This window comes from Piliocolobus tephrosceles, chromosome 1 (assembly GCF_002776525.5).
Source record: "Piliocolobus tephrosceles isolate RC106 chromosome 1, ASM277652v3, whole genome shotgun sequence".
In the NCBI taxonomy this organism is placed as follows: domain Eukaryota; kingdom Metazoa; phylum Chordata; class Mammalia; order Primates; family Cercopithecidae; genus Piliocolobus; species Piliocolobus tephrosceles.
Window position 1 is genome coordinate 18,984,377 of NC_045434.1, and position 25,121 is coordinate 19,009,497.

The window sequence follows — 25,121 nt, forward strand, 5'->3', positions numbered from 1 at the left end:
TTGATTTAATTTACCAGCAGTGATGAAGAGGCATAATTTTTATGCAATTAGTCTTTCCTTTAGCCGTCACTAGAACCCTTACTTAACCATATTATTTTGTGTAATTTCACAGCAACGAGTGGTCCTGGGGGCATCCGAACGGTAATAATACGCCAGCATGAGATTGTCCTGAAGGTGGTTTATCCACAGGCAGACAGCAACCTCCGAAACATCGTGACCGAGCAACTGGTAGCCCTGATCGATTGCTTCCTGGATGGTTATGTTTCTCAGCTTAAGTCGGTGGATAAATCCAGTAATCGGGAAAGATATGATAATCTGGAGATGGAATACCTACAGAAAAGATCAGATCTCTTATCTCCTCTTCGTAAGTTCATGATACTTGGCAAGAGTTTTAAATTTGCTGAATGGATGAAAGGGTCGAATAGTTAATGCAATATATTCAGTGTAGTCATGTTAATCCAGCTGTAATAAAGAACTTAAAGCAAATATGCACAGCTTTCTGTTCTCATTTATTCAAATTTTTTTCCAGCACTATCTAGGTATAAGAACCATAGATGATACTGAAGATGATTAATAAATACATAAATAAACAATATGTGGAGACTACCCTTGAAGAGCTTAGCATCACAGACCTTTACATGAGTAACTGAATTGCAAAGTAGAGCCTAATGAGGGCTGCTTGAGGGGGACAGATAAATAGTATGGCTGTTCAGGCAAGGACACATTATACTCCAGGCTAGGATTTGGAAGAGTTTGCTTTACTCTTACACAAAGGAAGGGAATAGCATTTTGGGGAGGCAGTGATGAAAACAAGGGTCTGAATTTGCATCTTTTTTTTGTTGTTGAGACAGAGTATCACTCTCTCGCCCAGGCTGTAGTGCAGTGGTATAATCTCAGCTCACTGCAACCTCTGCCTCCTGGGTTCAAGCAATTCTCCTGCCTCAGCCTCCCAAGTAGCTGGGATTACAGGCGTGTGCCACCACACCTGGCTAATTTTGTATTTTTGGTAGGGACAGGGTTTCACCATGTTGGCCTGGCAGGACTTGAACTCCTGGCCTCAGGTGATCCATCCACCTCAGCCTCCCAAAGTGCTAGGATTGCAGATGTGAACCACCACACCTGGCCTGAATTTGCAGCTTTAAGGAATTGATGTGAATTGTGAAACTAAGTGCCAGTAAGTGGGAAGGTTTCCATTCCATTAATGATTCTTGATTTATAATAGGAATAAAGATAAAATTTCAAGTCATATTTTTTATTACAGATTTTAAGTTTTGTTAACAGGATTTTTTCCCATCTGTTCTCATTCCCACAGTTGCACTAGGCCAGTACCTGTGGGCTGCTTCTCTAGCAGAGAAATACTGTGACTTTGATATCTTGGTACAAATGTGTGAGCAGACTGACAGCCAGAGCCGACTCCAGCGCTACATGACCCAGTTTGCTGATCAGGTGATGAGTGTTGGGTGTGTGGCCACTGAGTCCTTTAGTGGCCTTTTCTTGAAATGGCCTTGCCATTTGAAATCTGTAATCGGGGCTTTTGGAATATGATACGATCTTTTTGTAGTTAACTTTGATGAGAAGATACTAATTCGTATGTTGTGTTTCTTTGTAAATTTTGTGCGGTAGCGAGATCACAGCTCACGACAGCCTCAACCTCCTGGGTCCAATCACTTCTCCCACCTCACCCTGTCCCACACCTCCCGCCTTCCAGTTGATGGGACCACAGGAGCTCGCTACCATGCCTGGCTAATTTTGTTTATTTTTCAGTAGAGACAAAGTCTCACTATGTTGCCCAGTCTGGTCTCAAACTCCTGGGCTCAAGCAGTCCTCCTGCTTCAGCCTCCCGAAATGCTAGGATAACAGGCTTGAACCATCGCCTGGCCACACAATTCTTTATATATAAATATTACTGAAAGATTCTTTGACCTTTGGAAAATATGTTATAACTTTCATTTCTGTTCATATATTTTCTAGTTATTGTAAAAGTACTTAGGTACATGAATGTTGATAAAGTTCTTAAAAATTGGATAGAAGATATTTGGGAGCATAGAACACTACTTTAAGAGAGCTTAGCTTTACATACACCTAACATTCTCATTTTCCTTGAGGGATATTATGCTTTCTGTTTAAAAAACAAAGTTCCCAGCCAACCTCAGTGGCTTATGCTGTAATCCCAGCACTTTGAGAGGCCAAGGCGGTAGGATCACTTGAGGCCAGGAGTTTGAGGCCAGCCTGGGCAACATAGTGAGACCCTGCCTTTACAAAAAAAAAAAATTTTTTTTAAACATGCCAGCACACGCCCATGGCCACACCTATTCAGGAGGCTAAGGTGGGAGGATTATTTGAGCCCAGGAGGTCAAGGCAGTGAGCCAAGATTGTGCCACTACACTATAGCTAGGTGACAGAGCAAGACCCTATCTTTAAAAAAAAAAAAAGTTTCCATTGTGACACTATCTTAAGTGAATTTAAAGTTGTTTCTTAAAGCCAGTCTAGTCAGTTGATTACTATGAAAAGCTTATTTTTTATTACTGTAAAAGTGATACTGTATAAAATTTAGAAAACCACTATAAACACAAAAGATAAAAATCACTCAAAATGCCACCAGACAGAGAGAACCTTTTAAACATTTGGTTTATATTTTCAGTCTTTCCACTCTATGTATTACAAACATGTTTTGTCAATTGCTTTTTTCACTTGATACATTGCAAACATTTGTTCATGTTATTAAATATTCTATAGCAGCATTTTTAATGGCATTATAGAATTTCATTGACTGGGTGTGACTTACTTGATTAACGATCAGTTGTTGGGCTGGGCACAGTGGCTCATGCCTGTAATCCCAGCACTTTGGGAGGCCGAGGTGGGTGGATCACCTAAGGTCATGAGTTCGCGGCTGGAGGTTGAGGCAGGAGAATCACCTGAACCCAGGAGGAGGAGGTTGCAGTGAGCCAAGATTGTGTCACTGCACTCCAGGCTAGGCAACAGAGCAAAGACTCCATCTCAAAAAAAAAAAAAAAAGTCGTTGTACATGACTTATTTAGTATTTCAAAACATTGCTAAATAAATATTTTTTGCACTGATCATGATTTTAAAATTATTTTCATGGATTTTCTTTCTCTTTTGACATTTTGATGGATTTTTGCATTTTTTCTTATGTTTTCTTTAGCATGTTTAAATGTTATTTTAAAGTCCTTTTGTGCTTACTCTGATCATCTTAGAGTCTGTTTCTGTTGCCTGCTTTTATGTTGCTTGAATCATATTTTTCTGCTGCTTATATCTGGCAATTTTTAAATTGTATTTTAGACATTGTATATATATATATATATATATATATTTTTTTTTTTTTTTTTTTTGAGACTGGAGTCTCGCTCTGTAGCCCGGGCTGGAGTGCAGTGGCCGGATCTCAGCTCACTGCAAACTCCGCCTCCCGGGTTTACGCCATTCTCCTGCCTCAGCCTCCCGAGTAACTGGGACTACAGGCGCCCGCCACCACGCCCGGCTAGTTTTTTTGTATTTTTTTAGTAGAGACGGGGTTTCACCGTTTTAGCCAGGATGGTCTCGATCTCCTGACCTCGTGATCCACCCGTCTCGGCCTCCCAAAGTGCTGAGATTACAGGCTTGAGCCACCGCGCCCGGCCGACATTGTATATTTTTAAAACTCCATAGTATGGAAATTGAAGTTATTTGTTCCCTAGTGGATTTTCCTTTTCCTGTATTAGGCAATTTAGAGGAGACGAAGATTACTCAGTCCATTAGGAATACAGGTGGCCCAGGACTCAGTCTCAGCTTTTGTAATATTCATTTCATTTCTGGTTTCAGAAGTCTTTCATGGCAGGATCCCTGCTTTAGGGGAAGTATCTCTTAAACACTGTGAGACTGTAGGACATCTTGGTCTTCCTCTCCAGCTCAGCCTCCACACTACCCCAGCACTCCACAAACAGCCAGTGGGGAAAACTGGCTGGGCATTTGGGCCTTTCTAGATTCTGATGTATCGTGCCAGCCCATGTGGCCAGCTGGCACGTAATTCTGGAATGTTACAGTCTCAGTGCTGTCCCACAGAGCTTTCTGTGATAATGGCGCTGTTGATATATGCTGTCCAAATGGGAGCCACTGGCCAAATGGGGCTACTGAGCACTTGAAATGTGGCTAATGTACCTGAGGAACTGAATTTTAAATTTCAATCTAATTTTTGATTTAAGTTGCTACCATATTGGCCAATGCAATCTAGATTCTGTCATTAATCTTGTCAGTGATCTTGAGCGAGGTGCCCTTTCTGAATCTGAATGTACACATTTGTCAAATGAGATGATTGAATTAAGTGATCCTACAATATAGGAAATTATTGTTCAGAACAGGTTTTCTGTTTTGGAGGCCTTTAGAACAAAGTTATGTTTTGTTATCAGAAATGTATTTTTTAAAACTATTATGAATGAATTATATGTTCTTTTATTTGTAGAATTTTTCAGACTTTCTCTTCCGTTGGTATCTGGAGAAAGGAAAGCGAGGCAAATTATTATCTCAGCCCGTTTCTCAGCACGGACAGTTGGCGAATTTTTTGCAAGCTCATGAACATCTCAGCTGGTTACATGAAATTAATAGCCAAGAATTAGAAAAGGTAAGAGGGATTTTTTATGTGGAGCAGATGTGTGCAATTTAGGTAGTTTTAATTAGTTTTGTTTTTAGTAACTAAAATACTGTTTACTGTCATACACCTGAGAAGGGGTTACTATCCAAAATATATAAGGGAGCTGGGCATGGTGGCTTATACCTGTAATCCCAGTACTTTGGGAGGCTGAGGCAGGTGGATCTCTTGAGTGCAGGAGTTTAAGACCGGCCTAGGAAACATAAATACAAAAACGTTAGCCAGGTGTGGTGATGCACGCCTATAGTGTCAGCTACTTGGGAGGCTGAAGCAGGAGGATCACTTGAGCTCTGGAGATAGAGGCTGCAGTGAGCTGAGATTGCACCATTGCACTCCAGCCTGGGCAACAGAGTGAGGCCTTGTCTCAAATGAATGAATGAATGGCAAAAGAACTGAATAGACATTTCTCAAAAGAAGACATGCAGATGACCAGCAGATGTGTGAGAAAAATGTTCTGCATCACTCATCATTAGGGAAATGCAAATTTATACCACAATGAGACATCACCTTACGTTTGTTCAAATGGCTGTTATCAAAAAGGTGAAGGTAACAAGTGCTGGAGAAGACACGGAGAAAAGGGAACTCTGATGCACTCTTGGTGGGAATGTAAGTTAGTACAACCATTATGGGAAACTGTATGGGGGTTCCTGAAAAAGTTAAACTTAGAAATACCATATGATCTGGCAATCCCACTTGTGAGTATATATCCAGAGGAGTTGAAGTCAGTATGTTGAAGAGATACCTGTACTCCCATGTTCATTGCAGCATTTTCACAATAGCCAAGTTATGGAATCTACCCAAGTGTCCATCAATCAGTGTAAATGATAAAGAAGATGTTGTATGTAGAATATACAATGCAGTAATAGCCTTAAGAAAGAAGGAAATTCTCTCATTTGCAATAACATTGATGAAGCTGGAGGACATTACACTAAACCAAATAAGCCAGACACAGAAAGGCAAATACCACATGATCTCACTCATATCTGGAATCCAAAACAGTTGAACTCATGGAAGCAGAAGAATGGTGGTTGTCAGAAGGGTGAAGGGATTTTATACACACATACATACACATATCCATATATACATATATAAGGAACTCAGCTCAATTGCAAGGAAACAAATAACCCAATTTAAAAATGGGCAAAAGGGCCAGAGAAGTTGGTCAAAGGGTACAAGTTTCAGTTAGGAGGAAGAAAATTATTTTTATTTTTGTTTTTGTTTTTTTAGAGACAGGGTCTCACTGTGTTGCCCAGGCTGGTCTCGAATTCCTGGGCTCAAGCGATCCACCCACATCAGCCTCCCAAAGTGCTGGGATGATAGGCATGGGCCACTGCACCCAGCCAGGAAGATTTTTGATACACATTGCACAGTATGGTGGCTAAAGTTAATAATAGTGTATTGTACATTTTAGAATTTCCAAGAGAACAAATTTGAAATGTTCTCACCACAGTAATAGGTATTTGAGGTGATGGGCATGTTAATTCGCTTGATTTAATCATTCCATATCACATACATATAACATTACTTTGTATCCATAAATATATACAATTATAATTCGTCAGTACGCAATAATTTTTTTAAATTTAAAAGCATTTATTATGGATTATTTAGAATGTATACTCCTATTCTCTCACATAATTTGCATAAAACGTTCTTAATTTGTGATGATACTGCCATTACGTCTAATATCTCAATGAAAATATGCAGTCCGTGCTGGGCGCGGTGGCTCATGCCTGTAATCCCAGCACTTTGAGAGGCCAAGGTGGGCAGATCGCTTGAGCTCAGGAGTTTGAGACCAGCCTGTCCAACATGGTGAAACCCCGTCTCTACTAAAAAAAACAAAAATCAGCCAGGCATGGAGGCACATGCCTATAATCCCAGCTACTCAGGAGCCTGAGGCAGGAGAATCACTTGAACCGGGAGGCAGAGGTTGAGTGAGCTGAGACTATACCACTGCACTCCAGCCTGGGTGACAGAGTGAGGCTCTTTCTCGAAAAAAAAAAAAAATCATCATGATTTGACATCACATTAAAATCACAAAAATTTTAATGATGTGTCTGTAACAGTCATTAGCCTTTTTGCAGTGAGTATATTGTTGTAATAAATATGCAAATTATGAGTAAAAACACACACATTAATTTTAAAATTTGTTCTTGACAGGATGTTCAGGTGAATATGTAATTGTTTTAGAGCAAATGTTTTGTACATGTCTCTTTTCCCAGTGCTTAGTGAGGATGGTTGATATTTTGCTGTGTGATTACTCTCAATGTTATGGTACTGCTCAGTTTTTAGGTTTGCTAACTGTTGACTTTTCATTCATTGATATGGCTTAGGGGAGAAAAACAAGTCTGGGGTTTACTTACCTTTGTTTCAGCTTGAATTGGTACTCAGTATCTTACAGTGGTTTGCATATTTTATCGTAGGCTCATGCGACACTTCTGGGTTTGGCAAATATGGAAACTCGTTACTTTGCAAAGAAGAAAACCCTTCTTGGCTTGAGTAAATTGGCTGCATTAGCTTCAGACTTTCCAGAGGATATACTGCAAGAAAAAATTGAAGGTGAAAGAATTTGAACAAAAAGATTTACAAATTGGTCGTGCCATCAATTAACTCATGATGTGTTCCTGTCATCAGTTAGCAGGATCTGTTAGAAACAAGACCTGTCTCTAAGAGGAATGCATTTAGTTAATGTCCAGGTGTAGTTACTCAATTATATACTTGGAATTTTTTTAGAGAAAAGTTACTTGTATTTTAAATAAGAATTCCTAAAGAATGAATTCAAATGGTTTTGAATGGAGAGGTCTGATTATGTACCCTTAGTGGTACGTATTCCAAGGTCAAAAAGAACTACAAAGCAATCTTGACCTTTACACTGTGGGTTTGTTGTAGGTAGTGTGGTATAGGTGCAATAATTCTGAACTATTTTGTGTATATTGTAGATGAAAACTATTACACGTAGTACAGTTGACCCTCCATATTCTTGGATTCCACATCTGCAGATTCGACCAAACATCAAACATATTTGGGGAAAAAAAGAATTAAAAATAATTCAACAGCAGTTAAAATTACAACAACAGAATTAAAAAATTAAAACAACAAAAATAATGCAAAATTGAAACAACAAAATAGTATAAATTTTAAAAAACCAGTACAGTATAACTGCTATTTAATCGCATTGACTTTGTATTAGGTATTATAATCTAGAGGTGATTTAAAGTGTATGGGAGGATGTATGTGGGTTATGTGCAAGTAACTACCATTTTTATATAAGGGACTTGAGCTTTTTTTCCCAGGGGTCCTAGAACCAGTTGTCAGCAGATATTGAGGCATGATGATATTATTTTTTGAACCAAGGAGAAAGGAGATACAAAGAGAAAGACAGTGAAGAAGAACTCTGTATTACTGAATTTGCATTGGAAATACCAGATAGAATCTGATTTTTAAAAACAATATATTTTCTTGTTTGAGGTGATGAATATTCTAATTACCCTGTGATCATTACACAATGTATACATGTATACATGTACATTGTACCCCATAAATATGTATAATTATTATGCATCAATTAAAAAAATACGTTGGCTGGGTGTGGTGGCTCACGCCTGTAATCCCAGCAATTTGGGAGGCTGATGTGGGAGGATTGCTTGAGCCCGGAGATCGAAACCAGCCTAGGCAACTTAGAACCTGTCTCTACAAAAAATTTAAAACTTAACCAGGTGTGGTGGTGTGCGCCTGTAGTCCCAAGCTGTGGGGAGACTGAGGTGAGAGAATCACTTGGGCCTAGGAGGTCGAGGTGGCAGTGAGATGTGATTGTGCCACTGCCCTCCAACTGGGGCAACAGAGTAAAAACCCTGCCTCAGGAAAAAAAAAAAAAGTAAGTCTCTCTCTCTCTCTCTATATATATATAATGTATATAATATAAAATATTCTATATTATATATATAATGTAGATATAGATAGCAAAATGTGTGTATATATAATAAAATTGTGTGTGTATATATGCAATACACATATATATACATTTTATTATATACACACACACATCTTGTCTCTTGCAGTGACACACCAGTAGCATGAGTATACCTAGTTCCGTATTTTGGTTTCTGAGTACCATTTTCCAGTAAAAGAAATGAGGGCTAATTGAAGAAATCTTGGAGAGTCTTACTGGGCCAGAAAGCAAGGTTAATGTACAGATACTAAAAGAATGCAAGAGCCTTGAACAGCTCCCACTGTTCAAGTTTGGGGACAATTTTAACATCGAAAGAATGGTAGTAAAGGGTATATTCCACAGTCTATAAAAGAAAAAACTTCATGAATCTACGGTGATTTTCAAAAAGGGAAAAGGTCAGTGAAATGCTTCTTTACAGGAGAATGCCAACTAATAAATGTGGAAAGAATGGCAGAAGTCATTATTACAACCACAGTGAATAACTGTCACCAGAGGATACTAAGACCATTGAGTTTAGGGGCTAGGGGAACAAGATATTCCCATGTTTTTGGAGTATCAGTAGACAGATCTAATAGACCCTGTCATCAACCACAAAACAAACCCACATTGTGTACTTCTGAAGCAATGTACTACCATCATCTGTGTCCTGTTCTTGCCAAAATGTTCACCATGGTTCTAACCACACGAAAACAATCAGACATAACCTGCTGGTGAGACATTGTATAATACAGTTGCCCTAGACTCTTCAAAAATTTTACCAATATGAAATGAAAGACAAAGACAGAGGCTATTTTAGATGAAAGGAACCTAAGAGCCATGACGCATAAGCAAATGCAGGGTGAGATTCTCGATCCTGAATCACCCTCAGAATAACCCTAACAGTTATGGTGAATGTTATGGAAACAAGTGGGAAAGTTTGAACATATTTAATATTAGGTGATATAACTGAGTTGATGTTAAATTCTATAAGTCTGATGATCATATTGTGGTTGAATGTCCTTGTTTTTAGGAGATGATGCTGAGTATTTAGAAAGGAAATGTCATGATGTCTGCAACCTTCATATGCTAAAAAAAAATTACCTGTATACATAGAGAAAGCAAAAGGGACAGAGTGTTAGCAACAGATGACTCTAGCTGGAGGATATAAAGTGCACATTGGCATTTAAATTTTTTTTTCTGTAGATTTGGACTTTTTCTGTTTTATTTATTTATTTATTTATTTATTTATTTATTTATTTATTTATTTATTTATTTTCTTTGAGACAGGGTCTCACTCTCTTGCCCAGGCTGGAGCACAGTGGCACAATCATGGCTCACTGCAGCCTCGAACTCCTGGGCTCAGGTGATGCTCTTGCTTCAGCCTCCCCAGCAGCTGGGACTACAGGTGCATACTCCATGCTCAGCTAAATTTTTTTTTTTTTTTTTTTTGAGATAGAGTCTCGCTCTGTCGCCCGGGTTGGAGTACAGTGGCACGATCCCAGCTCACTGCAAGCTCCGCCTGCCGGGTTTACGCCATTCTCCTGCCTCAGCCTCCCGAGTAGCTGGGACTACAGGCGCCCGCCACCTCGCCCGGCTAGTTTTTTGTATTTTTTTGTAGAGACGGGGTTTCACCGTGTTAGCCAGGATGGTCTTGATCTCCTGACCTCGTGATCCACCTGTCTCGGCCTCCCAAGGTGCTGGGATTACAGGCTTGAGCCACCGCGCCCGGCCCAGCTAATTTTTGTATTTTTTTTGTAGAGATGGGGCTTCACCATGTGTACCCAGGCTGGTCTCAAACTTCTGGGCTCAAGCAGTGTGTCCACCTCGCCCTCCCAAAGTGCTGGGATTATAGACATGAGCCACGACACCCAGCCTGGAATTTTTCAAAATAAAAATCGGAATGGGGAATTTCAGCTATGTGGTTTGGATCAAGTATATGCAGATATGGATATCTGGTTTTGTGACTTATCCACAGAGTCCAGCCTAAGATCTGGGTTTAAATTTTACTGCTGTCATTTTTTTCCTTTTGAGGGAGTGGATATAGTAGAAAGAATCGGGATTTCAAATATTTTCTCCAGAACTTACTAGCTTTGTGACCTTGGATAGTTGATTTGTGCTCCTTCATCTGAGTTTGTTCATCTATAACAAGGGTAGTTGTAAGGATTGAGGACGCTGTCTTGAGAAAAATGGCTTACATACATTAAGTACTCAGTAAATTCTAGATATTAGCCCCTTTTATTATTAAAATTATTTTTCACTGTTTGGGATAATCTTCCTTCAATCTTTTTATTTTTTGCACTAGTAGTGTCTCTTCTAAAAAACGTGTGTTTGTATTCTATAGGACTGGCTGATAGTCTGAGAGGGGAGGCCATATTTTAGCCTGGCCACCAGAGATAGATCATGTTAATCAAAGTATTTTACCACAGGGCTTTCCTGTTTCTTCTTTCTCCCTGCTTTGCATTTGATCAGTTCTTAGCTTTTACTTCTTAACACAATGGGAACATTTGCAGGTCTCAGTGATTCTACAGACTGTTAGCACAGTGTATCTAATCGGAGGGGACAGGCTTTTTAAAAATAACTCTTGTAATTAAGTAATTCCTCATGGAAAATGTGTAAATTATAGAAAAAATACAATAGGAAAAATAAGTTGTCTATAGTCCCACCTCCCCAGAGATAACCACTGGTACTGTTTTGTAGATATCCTCCCAGTCTGTTTTTCTAGGTATAGAAATGGACAAAAATGTTCCATTTAATTTTTCCAAAACCAGGATCATGGGAAATGCTGCCAGTATTTGAACGAAAGTATCTGTGCTTTGGTCACTGTTTTGCTGTGAATGCTACTTATTATGAGGCTACCTAGCAGTTCTCACCCTTTCCTGCAACTCAGCGTATTCCCTGGGGCGGAGCCAGGTCATGGGGCTGCAACCTGGGGAGTTTATGGCAAACAGAAGCCCCTGTTACCTATTCCAGTGGAGATAACCCTTGCTGCCTAGGATATGTGCTGTATATTCTTCCAGGTCTTGTTTTTCTTGATAGACTCATGGTAGCTTTTATATCATTTCCATTTGTGAGTGAAACTGCAGTTAACCCTTGAACAACATGGGTTTGAACTACATGCAGATTATTTTCAATCAATATATTTCGGAGATTTTCAACAACATGAAAACACTCATAGATATACACCATGTATAACTGTGTAGCCTAGAAATACCAAAAAAAAAAAAAAAAAAAAAAAACAGAAAAAAAAAAACAGAAAAAGACAGGTTCTATGAATACATAAAACATGTAGTCTATTTTATCATTGACTACCATAGAACATGCACAGATCTGTTATAAAAAGTTAAAATTTATCAACACACAAACACAGACCTCACATAGCACCATTCACAGTGGAGGCAAATGTAAACAATGTAAATACCTAGCGTTAAATCACGAATGCCTGAAATTAACTGTAATACTGTACTTACTATAGTAATTTCATAGCCATGTCCTGTTGCTATTATGGGCAAGTGTTACCAGTATTCAATTAAAACCCCAATTAAAGTGATGATCCACTTAAAATTATTCTGGTCATCTCTGTGTGAGAAGTTTGTTGACACTCCAGTAAACTGCCTATTGCAGCAAGAAGTAAATTTCCTATTGCAGTAAGAAGTGATTTCTCATAGTTCTCAAGTATTTTTTCCTGTGTTTAGTGCAATACCATAAACCTTTAATAACATCCTGGGACTCATATGAAGTGCCACTAAGTGATGCTTGGCATGCTCCCAAGAAGCATAGGAGAGTCATGACATTACAAGAAGTGGAATTGCTTGATAGGCACCACAGATTGAGGTCTGCAGTTTTGGTTGCCCCCATTTCAATATAAATGAGTCTTTCTTAATGACCATTGTTTAAAAAAAAAAAAAAAGGGGAAATTTATGAACCTGGCAGCAGCAGTTAAGTTTTTTGGAAGTCAAAAGTTACCCTCCCAGCACTTTGGGAGGCTAGAACAGGAGGATCACTCAAGCCCAAGAGTTTGAGACCAGCCTGGGCAGCATAGCAAGACTCCATCTCTTTAAAAAGTTTTGCTGGGATTTTTGACAGCACGGGAGCTTAGTGGCCCATCCTCCTTGTTATTTAAGGGCCAACTATATACTAAAAATTCCAGTGGGAAAATTTTTACTGAATTATAAAATATGATTGAGAGATCTCCACATTTAGGAAGTTTATACCTCATGAAATAGCTATCTGCTGTCCAACTTCTTCAAGCAGTAGAACGGATTTCCTTACCTGTTCTCTCCCCTCCTGTTTCTCGTTGCGATAATTTATAGTACTTTGATCAAACCATGGGTATGTTGTAAACATAACCAGCAATCAAGAATAAGAATTAAAAGCATTCTAAGATCATTGAATAACGATGGGATTACCTCTGGAGCTATTTTTTTCTTTTAAAATTCAGATTTGTTTTATGACAGCAAAAATGAGAGCAAAAGTCAAAGTTCCATCATTTTCTCTTTCCCTCTCTCTCATCTTGAATACTAGAAATGGCTGAGCAGGAACGCTTTCTACTGCATCAGGAGACCCTACCTGAACAGCTGCTAGCAGAGAAACAGCTACATCTCAGTGCGATGCCAGTATTGACTGCACCACAACTCATTGGTGTATGTGCTTTTCAAATCCTTAACACTATTTCTTAAACTCAAAGCATTGTTGGTGTTTGTTGGGCCATGTAGTATAATTCCTAAGAGGAGTTATCGTTCTACTTCCTGCCTTCCAGAAAACTCTCCTAGAAAAATGTTTTTGGAAGCTGTTTGGGAACAGAAAGTTCATTAGAGAACAATTCATCAGCATCTGCCTCCCCATACATTCCACCTAAAGGTGCTGTATCTAGGCGACCAGGAGAAATTACTGATATTTTGCTTTTCTAGTGTAGGACAAATAAGTACCATGAGATAACTTTTATTTCCCCCACAGAATTACTTTTCAAGCTCTTCTATAAGAAAAAATAAATTAAGGAACTCAGTTTACATGGTCTGGCAGCGCTGTCCTTACCCCTTTCCTCTGCAACCCAACACATCCCGGAGGGCAGGACCGGAATACGGGCTGCAGCCTAGAGAAAAAGCATCTGTTTGCCAGAGTGATGTTGTAGGATCACCTTAAATTTGTCCTATCTGTATGAAAAAGAAAGCAAACAATTAAAAAAGTTAGCATTTTAGCCATTATTAGTAGCAGATTTCCTGTTATAACTGAATTTACAACAGCCTTTCCTGATAGAATATATATTTAATTTAGAAATGCAAGATACTATCTATTGTAACTCACTATTATATATCACTAAGAAAAAAGTAGTGCCAATTTTACTCTGATACATCAATTTTAATACCACAGTCCAATTTCAGAGATGGTGGAATAAAAAGGATGTTTAAGAACAACAAAATAGTATTTTTTGACTGCTGTAAGACAGTGAAAACAAGCAGATAGCTTTTTTCCTGAAATGGTCTGAGTATTGTTGCTATTAAAGGATTATATATACAATTTTTAAAAAATGGAATTATAAATAGTTTTTGGAAAAGGAAGACGGGAAAAATTCAAATTGATATTTTTAATAAGGCAAGTATTTTTCTGACCATAAAAATTACAGGAAATTTGAATACAGAAATGAATACGCAATCAGCTGTAATCTAACCAGGGATAAGTGTTGGTAACATGTTGATGTGTTTTTTATATTTTAGGTAAATATAGATCAACTGTACACTTTATTGTAGGTCTCAATTTTTTTTCTTTCTTTTTTTTTTTTTTTTTTAGAGACAAGGTCTTGACGTTGCTCAGGCTGTCAGGCTGGAGTGCAGTGGCACTGTCACAGCTCACTGTAGTCTTGACCTCCCAAGCTCAGGTGACCCTCCCACCTCAGCCTCTGGAGTAGTTGGGACCACAGATGTGCACTACCATATCCAGCTAATTTTTATACTTTTTGTAGAGATGAGGTTTCGCCATGTTGCCCAGGCTGGTCTCGAACTCCTGTTCTCAAGGAATCTGCCTGCCTCAGCCTTCCAAAGAGCTGGGATTATAGACATGAGCCACTGTGCCGTGCCTAAAATACGCGTTTTTAAAAAAGACAGTTTAAGGTAGATGCAATTCAGTTTCCAAATATGAGACTGTTTTTACTATAAAAATACAGCTGGCCAGGCGCAGTGGCTCACACCTAAAATCCCAGCTTTTTGGGCCAAGACAGGCGGATCACTTGAAGTCAGGAGTTTGAGACCAGCCTGGCCAACAGGGTAAAACCTCTTCTCTACAAAAAATACAAAAATTAGCCAGGCGTGGTGATGGATTCCTGTAATCCCAGCTACTTAGGAGGCTGAAGCAGGAGAATCGCTTATACCTGGGAGGCAGAAGTTTCAGTGAGCCTAGATTGTGCCACTGCAATCCAGTCTGGGTGACAGAGCAAGAGTCTGTCTCAAAAAACAAAACAAACCGAAAAACTACAACTTCCTTACAAGACATAATGACTTCTTTTCTCCATAAATGTCTCTAGTATTAGTTATATGATTGTATACAGTAATCTTCTACCTTATTTTAACTTGTCATAGCTATATATCTGTGAAGAAAATAGAAGAGCTAATGAATATGATTTCAAGAAAGCTTTGGACTTGCTGGAATATATTGATGAGGTAAGTAAAACCACTTGAGATGATCTCAGGCAACTGAATACATTTATAAAAAGAGGGAGATGCCTCTTCTAGTCAATCATGAAAATGAATTAAGCAAAAAAGACTGTATCTGTGGTTCAACTACCTTTAATCCTTAGAATGTATATAACTCTTGAGAAAAGCTGTCAAGGTCAAGAGACTCCTTTCGTGATAATTCTCACACATTCCTGGATATTTTTTTTTATGCACAAATACTGCTTTTAAAAGTCCTGAGATTTTTTTTCTGTTTCATTTATTAAGTCATTAGTTTCTGAATCTAATATATGACTCTATCAATTTATTCTGGCTGGGTGCAGTGGCTCGTGCCTGTAATCCCAGCATTTTGGGAAGCCGAGCCAGATGGATCACCTGAGGTCAGGAGTTCGAGACCAGCCTGGCAAACATGGTGAAGTTCCACGTCTACTAAAAATACAAAAAAAAAAAAAAAAATTAAATGGGTGTGGTGGCACATGCCTGTAACCCCAGCTACTTGGGAGGCTGAGGCATGAGAATTGCTTGAATCCAGGAGGCAGAGATTGCAGTGAGCCGAGATTGTGCCACTTGTACTCCAACCTGGGTGGCTGTCTCAAAAAAAAAAAAAAATATATATATATATATAGATAGATAGATAGATAGATAAAATCTTCATAGTATTAATCCTAAGAGTAGCTGTTTCTTGTGTTTCAATAGGTTATAGTGAAAATTCTGTAGGATAAGTAGTTCTATTACCTGTCCATGCAATTGAAAGTAATTTGGTAGATTCTATAAAACATAATATGTTGACTTTTACATTACCTTATTTTAAAATGTTACCCCTCTCAGGCCGGGCGAGGTGGGTCACACCTGTAATCCTAGTACTTTGGGAGGCCAAGGTGAGCAGATTGCCTGAGGTCAGGAGTTCGAGACCAGTCTGGCCAACATGGTGAAACCCTGTCTCTACTAAAAATACAAAAAAAACTAGCTGGGCATGGTGGCATGCGCCTGTAGTCCCAGCTACTCGGGAGGCTGAGTTAGGGGAATTGCTTGAACCAGGGAGGCAGAGGTTGCAGTGAGATGAGATCGCGCCACTGCACTCCAGCCTGGGCAACAGAGTGAGACTGCGTCTCAAAAAAAAAAAAAACACACTACTCTTAACCCTCTCAAGGTTGCTGATAAAATCATCACAGAGTAACCTGAAAATAATTCATAGATATTAATTGGCTTCTATGCATATAGTATTAGCATAATGAAAATTTAAGCACGTATTTCTTTCAAAGCCAGGATTTAATCAGGATTTTTTGTTTTGCTGTGAAGGAAGAAGATGTAAATATAAATGATCTCAAACTGGAAATCCTTTGCAAAGCTCTTCAGAGAGATAAGTAAGTACTCATGGCATCGCTTCTTTGGAAAGTATAGAAACTGCTTTTCCTCTGCTGTCACCACACGACAGTCAATACAGAAGACTTCTGTGACCAAATGTGTTGGGATTTCCCGCCTCCCACACTGGGCAACCAGTGAGTTCTGTTGGTGGACACCTGCTGAATGTCCTTTAATTTAGTTCCGTCCTGACACTGTCTACAACCACAGGTTGAGGGCTCAGACTGCCCCCGACTTCAATGCCAGTCTAAGCCCCAGGTGGTTTTGCCTGTGCTTCTCACCGACCAGCTATAAATTGGGGTTCCCACAACCCCCTCCTTGGGTTTAATTTGCTAGAGCAGCTCATAGAACTCAGGAAAACGTGTCCACCAATTTATTATAAAGGGTATTGTTACCAGAAAGGGGTCCCGATCCAGACCCCAAGAGAAGGCTTCTTGGATCTCGTGCAAGAAAGAATTTGGCGCGAGTCCACAGAGTAAAGTGAAAGCAAATTTGTTAGAGAAGAAAATAAAATAATGGCTACTTCTTACCCAGAGCAGCGGCATGGGCTGCTTGACGTGAGTATACTTATGGTTATTTGTTGATTATGTGCTAAACAAGGGGTGCATTATTCATGAGTTTTTCTGGAAAGGTGTGAGACGTTCCCAGAACTGAGGGTTCCTCCCCTTTTTTAAAAATTTTTATTTATTTATTTTGAGACAGAGTTTACCTCTTGTTGCCCAGGCTGGAGTGCAGTGGTGTGATCTTGGCTCACTGCAGCCACTCCCGGGTTCAAGCAGTTCTCCTACCTCAGCCTCCCAAGTAAATGGGATTACAGGCATGTACCACCATGCCTGGCTAATTTTGTATTTTTAGTAGAGATGGGGTTTCACCATGTTGGTCAGGCTGATCTCGAACTCCTGACCTCAGGTGATCCGCCCACCTCAGCCTCCCAAAGTGCTGGGATTACAGGCATGATCCACCTCGCCTGGCTCCTCTCCTTTTTAGACCATATAGGGTAACTTCCCAACGTTGCCACGGTATGGTATTTGTAAACTGTTATGGCGCTGGTGGGAGTGTCTTTTAGTATGCTAATACGTTACAATTAGTGTATAATGACCAGTGAGGACAACTAGAGACCACTGTCTTGGTTTTGGTAGGTTTTGGCTGGCTTCTTTACCACAGCCTGTCTTATCAGTGGGGTCTTTGTGACCTGTGTCTTATGATACTAGTCCTGCTGACCTGTCTCATCCTGTGACTAACAATTCCTAACCTTCTGGGAATGCTGATTCTAACGCATCTGAAAGCCTCACATAGAATACAGATAAAGAATTCATAGGGTGAGGTATGGGGGAAGGGGCTTGGAGCTTCCAGACCCTCTCTGGCCCTCCACCTTCCAGGAACCTCCACCTGTTCAGCTATTAGGAAGCCCTTCTAACCCTGTCCTTTTTCATTTTTATGGAAGCTTCGTTATGTAGACATGATTGGTTAAAGTTGGTGACCAACTTAACCTTCAGCCCCTCTTCCCTCCCTGGATATTGAGGAATAGGATTGAAAGTCCCAACTCTAATTATGCTCTTTCTGCTGACCAGCCCCTATCCTGAAGCTAGCTGGGGGCTGCCGGCTATCAGTCAATTCATTAGTATTTAAAAAAAAAAAAAAAAAAGACATCTCTGGAGATCCTAAGGATTTTAGGAGTTGCAAAGCAGGAAGTAGGGTGAGGAAGAAGACTAAATACATATTTCACAGTATCACAGGAAGATTATGATATTATATGTCAAATGGTTTTATAACCTAACCATATTGTAACATATTATGACAATTTTAATGGTTACATTAGTAATATTTATTTAGCCTTGGTCTTCTCTATTTTAATAATTAAGAATAACCTAAAGACTTAGGACCACTGATATAATAAATCACTACTTTTGATTTTAAAATTTAGATTGTCAGTTTGCATAGAAATACACATCCCTTATTTTCTTTATTTTTTGTGGTGGGGTTTCACTCTTGTTGCCCAGGCTGGAGTGCAGTGGCACAATCTCAGCTCACCGCAACCACCGCCTCCCGGGTTCAAGTGATTCTCCTGCTTCAACCTCCCAAGTAGCTGGGATTACAGGCATGCACGACCACGCCTAGCTAATTTTGTATTTCTAGTAGATACAGGGTTGCTCCATGTTAGCCTGGTCTCGAACTCCTGACCTTGTGATCTGCCCGCCTCGGCCTCCCAAAATGCTGAGATTATAGGCATGAGCCACCACACCCGGCCACATCACCTTATTTTCACAGAAGCAAGGTTTATCATGCCAAACGAGACTTGAAACTATGATTTTGTTTTTATTTATTTATTTTTATTTTTATTTATTTATTTTTATTTTTTTATTTTTTTGAGACAGAGTCTGGGTCTGTCACCCAGGCTGGAGTTCAGTGGCACAATCTTGGCTCACTGCAAGCTCCACCTCTCGGGTTCACACCATTCTCCTGCCTCAGTCTCCTGAGTTGCTGGGACTACAGGCACCCGCCACCACGCCTGGCTAATTTTTTTTATGTATTTTTAGTAGAGACCGGGTTTCACCATGTTAGCCAGGATGTTCTCAATCTCCTGACCTCATTATCCACCCACCCTGGGCTCCCAAAGTGCTGGGATTATGGGCTTGAGCCACCATGCCCGGCCTATTTTGTTTTTTAAGTTACTACAATTTGAGGGTCAGTGCCCTTTTCTAAGGCATTAAGTACTACTTTCTCTTTTTTTGTTGTTGTTTTGCTTTTTGTTTTTGAGACAGTGTCTCGCTCTGTCACTTAGGCTGGAGTGCAGTGGCTCAATCTCGGCTCGCCGCAACCTCTGCCTCCCAGGTTCAAGCGATTCTCCTACCTCAGCCTCCCGAGTAGCTGGGAATACAGGCATGCACCGCCACGCCCAGCTAATTTTTTGTATTTTTAGTAGAGACTGGGTTTCTCCATGTTGGTCAGGCTGGTCTCTAACTCCTGACCTCAAGTGATCCATCTGCCTTGGCCTCCCAAAGTGCTGGGATTACAGGCCACCTCTCCCGGCAAGTACTACTTTCTCACTATCATATCCTTTCTGCAGAGGAGGACTTCCACCTATGGAAATGGTGCTTATGTTACGATTCAATGGCAAAGACTAAGAATAATCAGTTGAAGGAACGAATTCTTTCCAGGAAAAGAAGTTTAAACAAAGCATGACTTGAATGCTAAAAGCCTTCTCCTACTCACAATTTTCCTTTTTCCTGTGGTAAAATATTATAGAAGAGCTATTTTTACTAAACCATTTCTTCCCTCCTCTGATCACTCCAAAGTAGTTAAAATTGCTGTTAAGTTTAGTCTTAGAGGTCAGTCCCTGAAGCTTCTAGCTTTATGCCTACTTGATTGTTTTGTCCCTCCCCAGTCGTGCAAAAGGATGCTATCATTTTGATTAAAATTCCTTGTCTTAGTTTCTTGTTGAAAAATTTTAAAGGTATCATGTCCATTGATTACAGAGCAGTGGTTTGGTATTTTTAATTTAGTAGTAGATAGTCACAACTACATAAAGAAAGCTTCTGGTTGGGTCCAGTGGCTCATGGCTGCAATCCCAGCACTTTGGGAGGCCAAGACAGGAGGATTGCTGGAGCCCAGGAGTTCAAGACCAGCCTAGGAACATAGCGAGACTTTGTCTCTACACAAAGTGGTGCATGCCTATGGTCCTAGCTACTTGGAATGCTGAGGTGGGAGGAACGCTTGAGCAGAGGAGTTCAAAGCTACAGTGAGTCATGCTTTGGGGTCCATACTGAATATGTTACTTACTAATTGGATTTTCTTCAGAAAGATACCTCACTATTTGGTTTTTGAAATCAAATACATAAAAGTTATACTGAGTCAGTAGCTACCTTGGGTGTAACATCTTTTTTTAAATGTATTTTCCTTGGCTTCTCTTACATGTTCCCTAGAGTGTAACATCTTAATCTAATGTAGAAACTGTCAGTGTATTCAACATGTAAAGTGCCTTTATTTAAATGATTTGAAACAGTATCACAAAACTCAGATTCTCCGTACCCCACAGCCCTCAAAATAAAACCATGATAGCAAGCAAATCATTTATTTCAGCTATATCAGTGATTTCATTTTTCCCTCATAATGATTTTGTTTTCTAGCTGGTCCAGTTCTGATGGCAAAGATGATCCAATTGAAGTATCTAAAGACAGTATATTTGTGAAGATCTTACAGAAACTTTTAAAAGATGGTAAGTGGTTTGTTACTATACTGTTGGAAATTACAGTGTCACTCTTCAGTTTTTTTGGTTTTTTGTTTGTTTTTGAGATGAAGTGTTGCTCTGTTGCCTAGGCTGGAGTGCAGTGGTGTGATCTCGGCTCACTGCAACCTCCACCTCCCGAGTTCAAGCGAATCTTCTGCCTCAGCCCCTGGAGTAGCTGGGACTACAAGCCTGTGCCACCAAGACTGGCTAATTTTTATATTTTTAGTAAAAGCAGGGTTTCACCATGTTGACCAGGCTGGTGTCGAACTCCTGATCTCGTGATCCACCTGCCTCAGCCTCTGTCTAAAGAATAAAAAAACCAAGAAGCTTTCATTTGGAGTCTATCCACACTGATCTCCATGCATTAGTTTTCAGATTTGTAGCTTCCATTTGTAGCTGTAAAAATGCCACAGACTGAATTGTGTCTAAGTATCTAGTGCTAATATTTAAGGGCAGCTTTGCGGTTTTTGTTATTCTTATTGTGTTGCCCAGGCTGGAGTGTAGTGGCTCAGTCTCAGCTTACTACAACCTCCGCCTCCTGGGCTCAAGTGATTCTCCTGCCTCAGCCTCCTGAGTAGCTGGAATTACAGGCACGCACCACCACGCCTGGCTAATTTTTGTATTTTCAGTAAAGACAGGGTTTCACCATGTTGGTCAGGCTGGCCTCTAACTCATGACCTTGTGATCTGCCTGCCTTGGCCTCCCAGAGTGCTGGGATTACAGGCATGAGCCACCGTGCCCAGCTGAAACTTTTATTTAAATAAAAATATAGGCAGGTGCAGTGGCGCACACTTTGGGAGGCCAAAGTGAGTGAGAGAATCACTTGAGCCCAGTAGTTCAAGACCAGCCAGAGCAATGTAGGGAGATCCTGTCACTATATTTAAAAAAAAGAAAAAAGGAATTAGTTGGACACAGGGGTGCATGCCTGTGGTTCCAGCTACTGTGGAGGCTGAGGTAGGAGGATTGCTTGAGCCCAGGAGATGGAGGCTGCAGTGAGCTGTCATGGTGCCACTGCACTTCAGCCTGGGTGATAGAGTGAGACCTTGTCTCAAAAAAAAAAATATTATGTGTGTGTGTGTGTATTATATATGTATATTTTACCTATATAAGGCGTGTGGTTTTTTTTTTAAGAACAGGACAAATGTATTTTTGGAACCTTCTTAATAATATGGCTTTCATGCACAGTAGTGTTTTTAAAGGACAGATTCTGAAGGTAGGGAGATACAGATAACCTTGCATTATATTTCATAGGCATTGACAGTGCAACAGCTACTTCAGCCTGTGCATTCGTCCTGCAGACATATTTCAATTACCCACAAGGTTTGTTTTTACATGTTACCTGAAATACATTATACATATTGAACAAAATGCCTGTCTCATTAAATGAAGTTTAAATTATTTTCTAGTTAGTCACCAACATTTAATAGTTGAGAATAGTGTTATGAAAGTCTTATTTTGCCAGGTGCAGTGGTTCACGCCTGTAATCCCAGCAGTTTGGTAGGCCGAGGTGGGCAGATCACGAGGTCAGGAGATCGAGACCATCCTGGCTAACATGGTGAAACCTCGTCTCTACTAATACTACAAGATAATTAGCCAGGTGTGGTGGAGGGCACCTGTAGTCCCAGATACTTGGGAGGCTGAGGCAGGAGAATGGTGTGAACCCGGGAGGCAGAGCTTGCAGTGAGCCGAGATTGCACCAATGTACTCCAGCCTGGGCGACAGAGCGAGACTCCGTCTCAAAAAAAAAAAAAAAAAAAAGTCTTATTTTTCTGGCTTCACTTGAAAATCAAAGATTTGCCTATGTGAGACTGAAACTGTTACACTGAGCAGTCAGCTTGGGCTGAAGAGTGCTGCCCTCCTGCAGCCAGGCCATTGGCTTAAGTTTACCAAGATGCCCTATGGCTGCCTTCACTCATACAGTCTGTTACCTACCAAGCTTTTGCAAGCATTTGAGTTTTAAAAGTCAAATAAAATGTTACTTTTTAAAGAGAATTTATCTTTTACAAATTAATGTGGTATCTTTACAAGTATATCATTTTAGAGAGAAATAACTTTTATTGAAAGTGTGTTTGTTAATCATAATAAATGATATACAAATATTTTGTTTGGATTTAGTCTCATAACACTTATCAACTCAGATTTTTCTTGTATAACAATTAAGTACCAGGTGTGGTAGCTCAAACCTGTAATCCCAGGACTTTAGGAGGCAGAGGCAAGAGAATCCCTTGAGCTCAGGAGTTCAAGACCAGCCTGGGCCACATAGCAAGACCCCACCTCTACAGAAAAAAAAAATTAGCCAGGCTTGGTGGTGCATGCCTATAGTCCTTGCGGAGGCTGAGGTGGGAGGATCACTTGAGCAGGGACGGTCAAAGGGCTAAAGTTACAGTGAGCTATGATCATACCACTCCACTCCAGCCTGGGTGACAGAGTGGAGACCTTGTCTCAATAAAAAATAAAAACTACAATTAAGAACCAAAAAATAGGCTGGGCACAGTGGCTTACGCCTGTAATCCCAACACTTGAGGAGACTGAGGTGGGTGGATCGCTTGAAGTCAGGAGTTCAAGATCAGCCTAGCCAACATGGTGAAACGCCGTTTCTACTAAAAATACAAAAAATTAGCTGGGCGTAGTGGTGGGCGCCTGTAATCCCAGTTACTGGGGTGGCTGAGGCAGGAGAATCATTTGAACCCAGAAGGCAGAGGTTGCTCTGAGTTGAGATAGCCCCTTCGCAGTCCAGCCTGGCCAGCAGAGTGAGACTCAGTCTGAAAAAAACAAAACAAAACCAAAATGATGCAAGACCCTTTGAGGGTTTTTTTTTTTAAACCAGTATTTGATTTTGAGAATCTTATGGTAATGTAGCAAATTATAAAATACTATTGGCTTATTATTTTGAAAATTTTCATCCAGTTTTCTCTGTCAAATGAGAAAATTGTATATGCTTATTTGTAACTACACAGATGTCAGACAATCCATTTAGTTCATATTCATTGGCTTTTCAGCTCTATGGATGACTTGTGAAGAAATGATTCTTTTGCCTATCTAATTTTAGATTTATACTGTAAATACATTTTGAGATACTGTAGCTAGCATTCATAACAGTGTTTCTACTAAATTATTCCCTAAATAGGGGATCATATAAGTGTTTGAAATACTTGTTTTCAAGCTTGGGAATATGTGAAAGCGTTTCAGATCTTACTAAACACTTTAAATAGAATGGCTCTTTTGACCACTGGAGGGAAAAGCACTCAGGCAGCCCTGTGAAGAATATCACATTGTTAGACTTGAAAGTATGTTTGACAGATGGAAGGAATTTAGAAGAGAGTATTTCCCAACAGCGAAGTGACGTTATATTTAAATAGAAGCACAGGTGTTTTTGTCATCAATCATCTGAATTCATTTGAGAGTTTTATAATAATTGAAAAATGACTTCTTGTGTTTGTGTTTATAGGCATTCAGCTCAGTGAGTACTTACCGGAGGTGAAAGACCTGTTACAGGCAGATCAGCTTGGAAGCCTAAAGTCCAATCCTTACTTCGAGTTTGTTTTGAAAGCAAATTATGAATATTATGTTCAGGGACAAATATAACTTTTTCTTAAAATGGCCATTGTTTATGAAATTTGTATAAGTGTGTCCTTATAAGAATTTTAGGCCATAAACAAGTATAAGTTTGTACAATTTCAGAACATGTATAGCTGAGTTTTTACACTTTATATGTAGGAAGCTAATATAAAATAGTTATGTAACTGTGGTTTTGGTTTTCAGTTACGTGACTTGTTTTTTCCACCTGAAATGTGTCTGTCGTTGTTCCTGTACTCGGTGCCCTTTCTTTTTCCTCTGACGTGGTCCCAGGTTCTGGAGTTCTTGTCCTGGTTCTAGCTACTCACATGCACAAATCACTTCTAGGCCTCAGTTTCTGTGACCATGAAAATTACTAGATTGCACTAGCTTGTCTCTAAAATTCTGTGACTCCAGATACTTTGCACCAAAGAGAATCTAGGGTGTTTGGTATCTATTTCAGTTAGGGCTAATGGGAAATGTCCAGTAAGGTAAATGTCAACTTTTGCTGACTTATTATGAGATGAAAAACAAAAGCAGAGCAGGCCTAGCTCATATGAGCTTGATAATTATGAACTCATTGGGAGCATTTTAAACTTTTCTACAGAAATAATAAATGAGCACTAATGAAAGTATTTTAGTGAATGAAACATTTATGTGGTTTTCTAACCTATCTATAAATTACTGTTGATGTTTAGTTCTTTCAGTATGGGGATTCAGTCAGCCTCATGTATTTTCAGAATGACT

General features: G+C 39.7%; 1 protein-coding gene across 1 annotated transcript in view; it reads left to right on the top strand.

Annotated features, from left to right (window-relative positions):
- NUP133 (nucleoporin 133) overlaps nucleotides 1-25,009 on the top strand; it is a 70,293-nt gene extending 45,284 nt beyond the window's left edge. The window contains exons 18-26 of the mRNA XM_023191807.2: nucleotides 113-364; nucleotides 1,313-1,446; nucleotides 4,454-4,612; nucleotides 7,063-7,198; nucleotides 13,089-13,207; nucleotides 15,137-15,217; nucleotides 16,529-16,593; nucleotides 20,719-20,807; nucleotides 24,268-25,009. Coding sequence (XP_023047575.1) covers nucleotides 113-364; nucleotides 1,313-1,446; nucleotides 4,454-4,612; nucleotides 7,063-7,198; nucleotides 13,089-13,207; nucleotides 15,137-15,217; nucleotides 16,529-16,593; nucleotides 20,719-20,807; nucleotides 24,268-24,404 — 1,172 coding nt within the window. The 3' untranslated portion in view covers nucleotides 24,405-25,009. The remainder of the gene's footprint in view (nucleotides 1-112; nucleotides 365-1,312; nucleotides 1,447-4,453; nucleotides 4,613-7,062; nucleotides 7,199-13,088; nucleotides 13,208-15,136; nucleotides 15,218-16,528; nucleotides 16,594-20,718; nucleotides 20,808-24,267) is intronic.
- The last annotated feature ends 112 nt before the right edge of the window (nucleotides 25,010-25,121 follow it).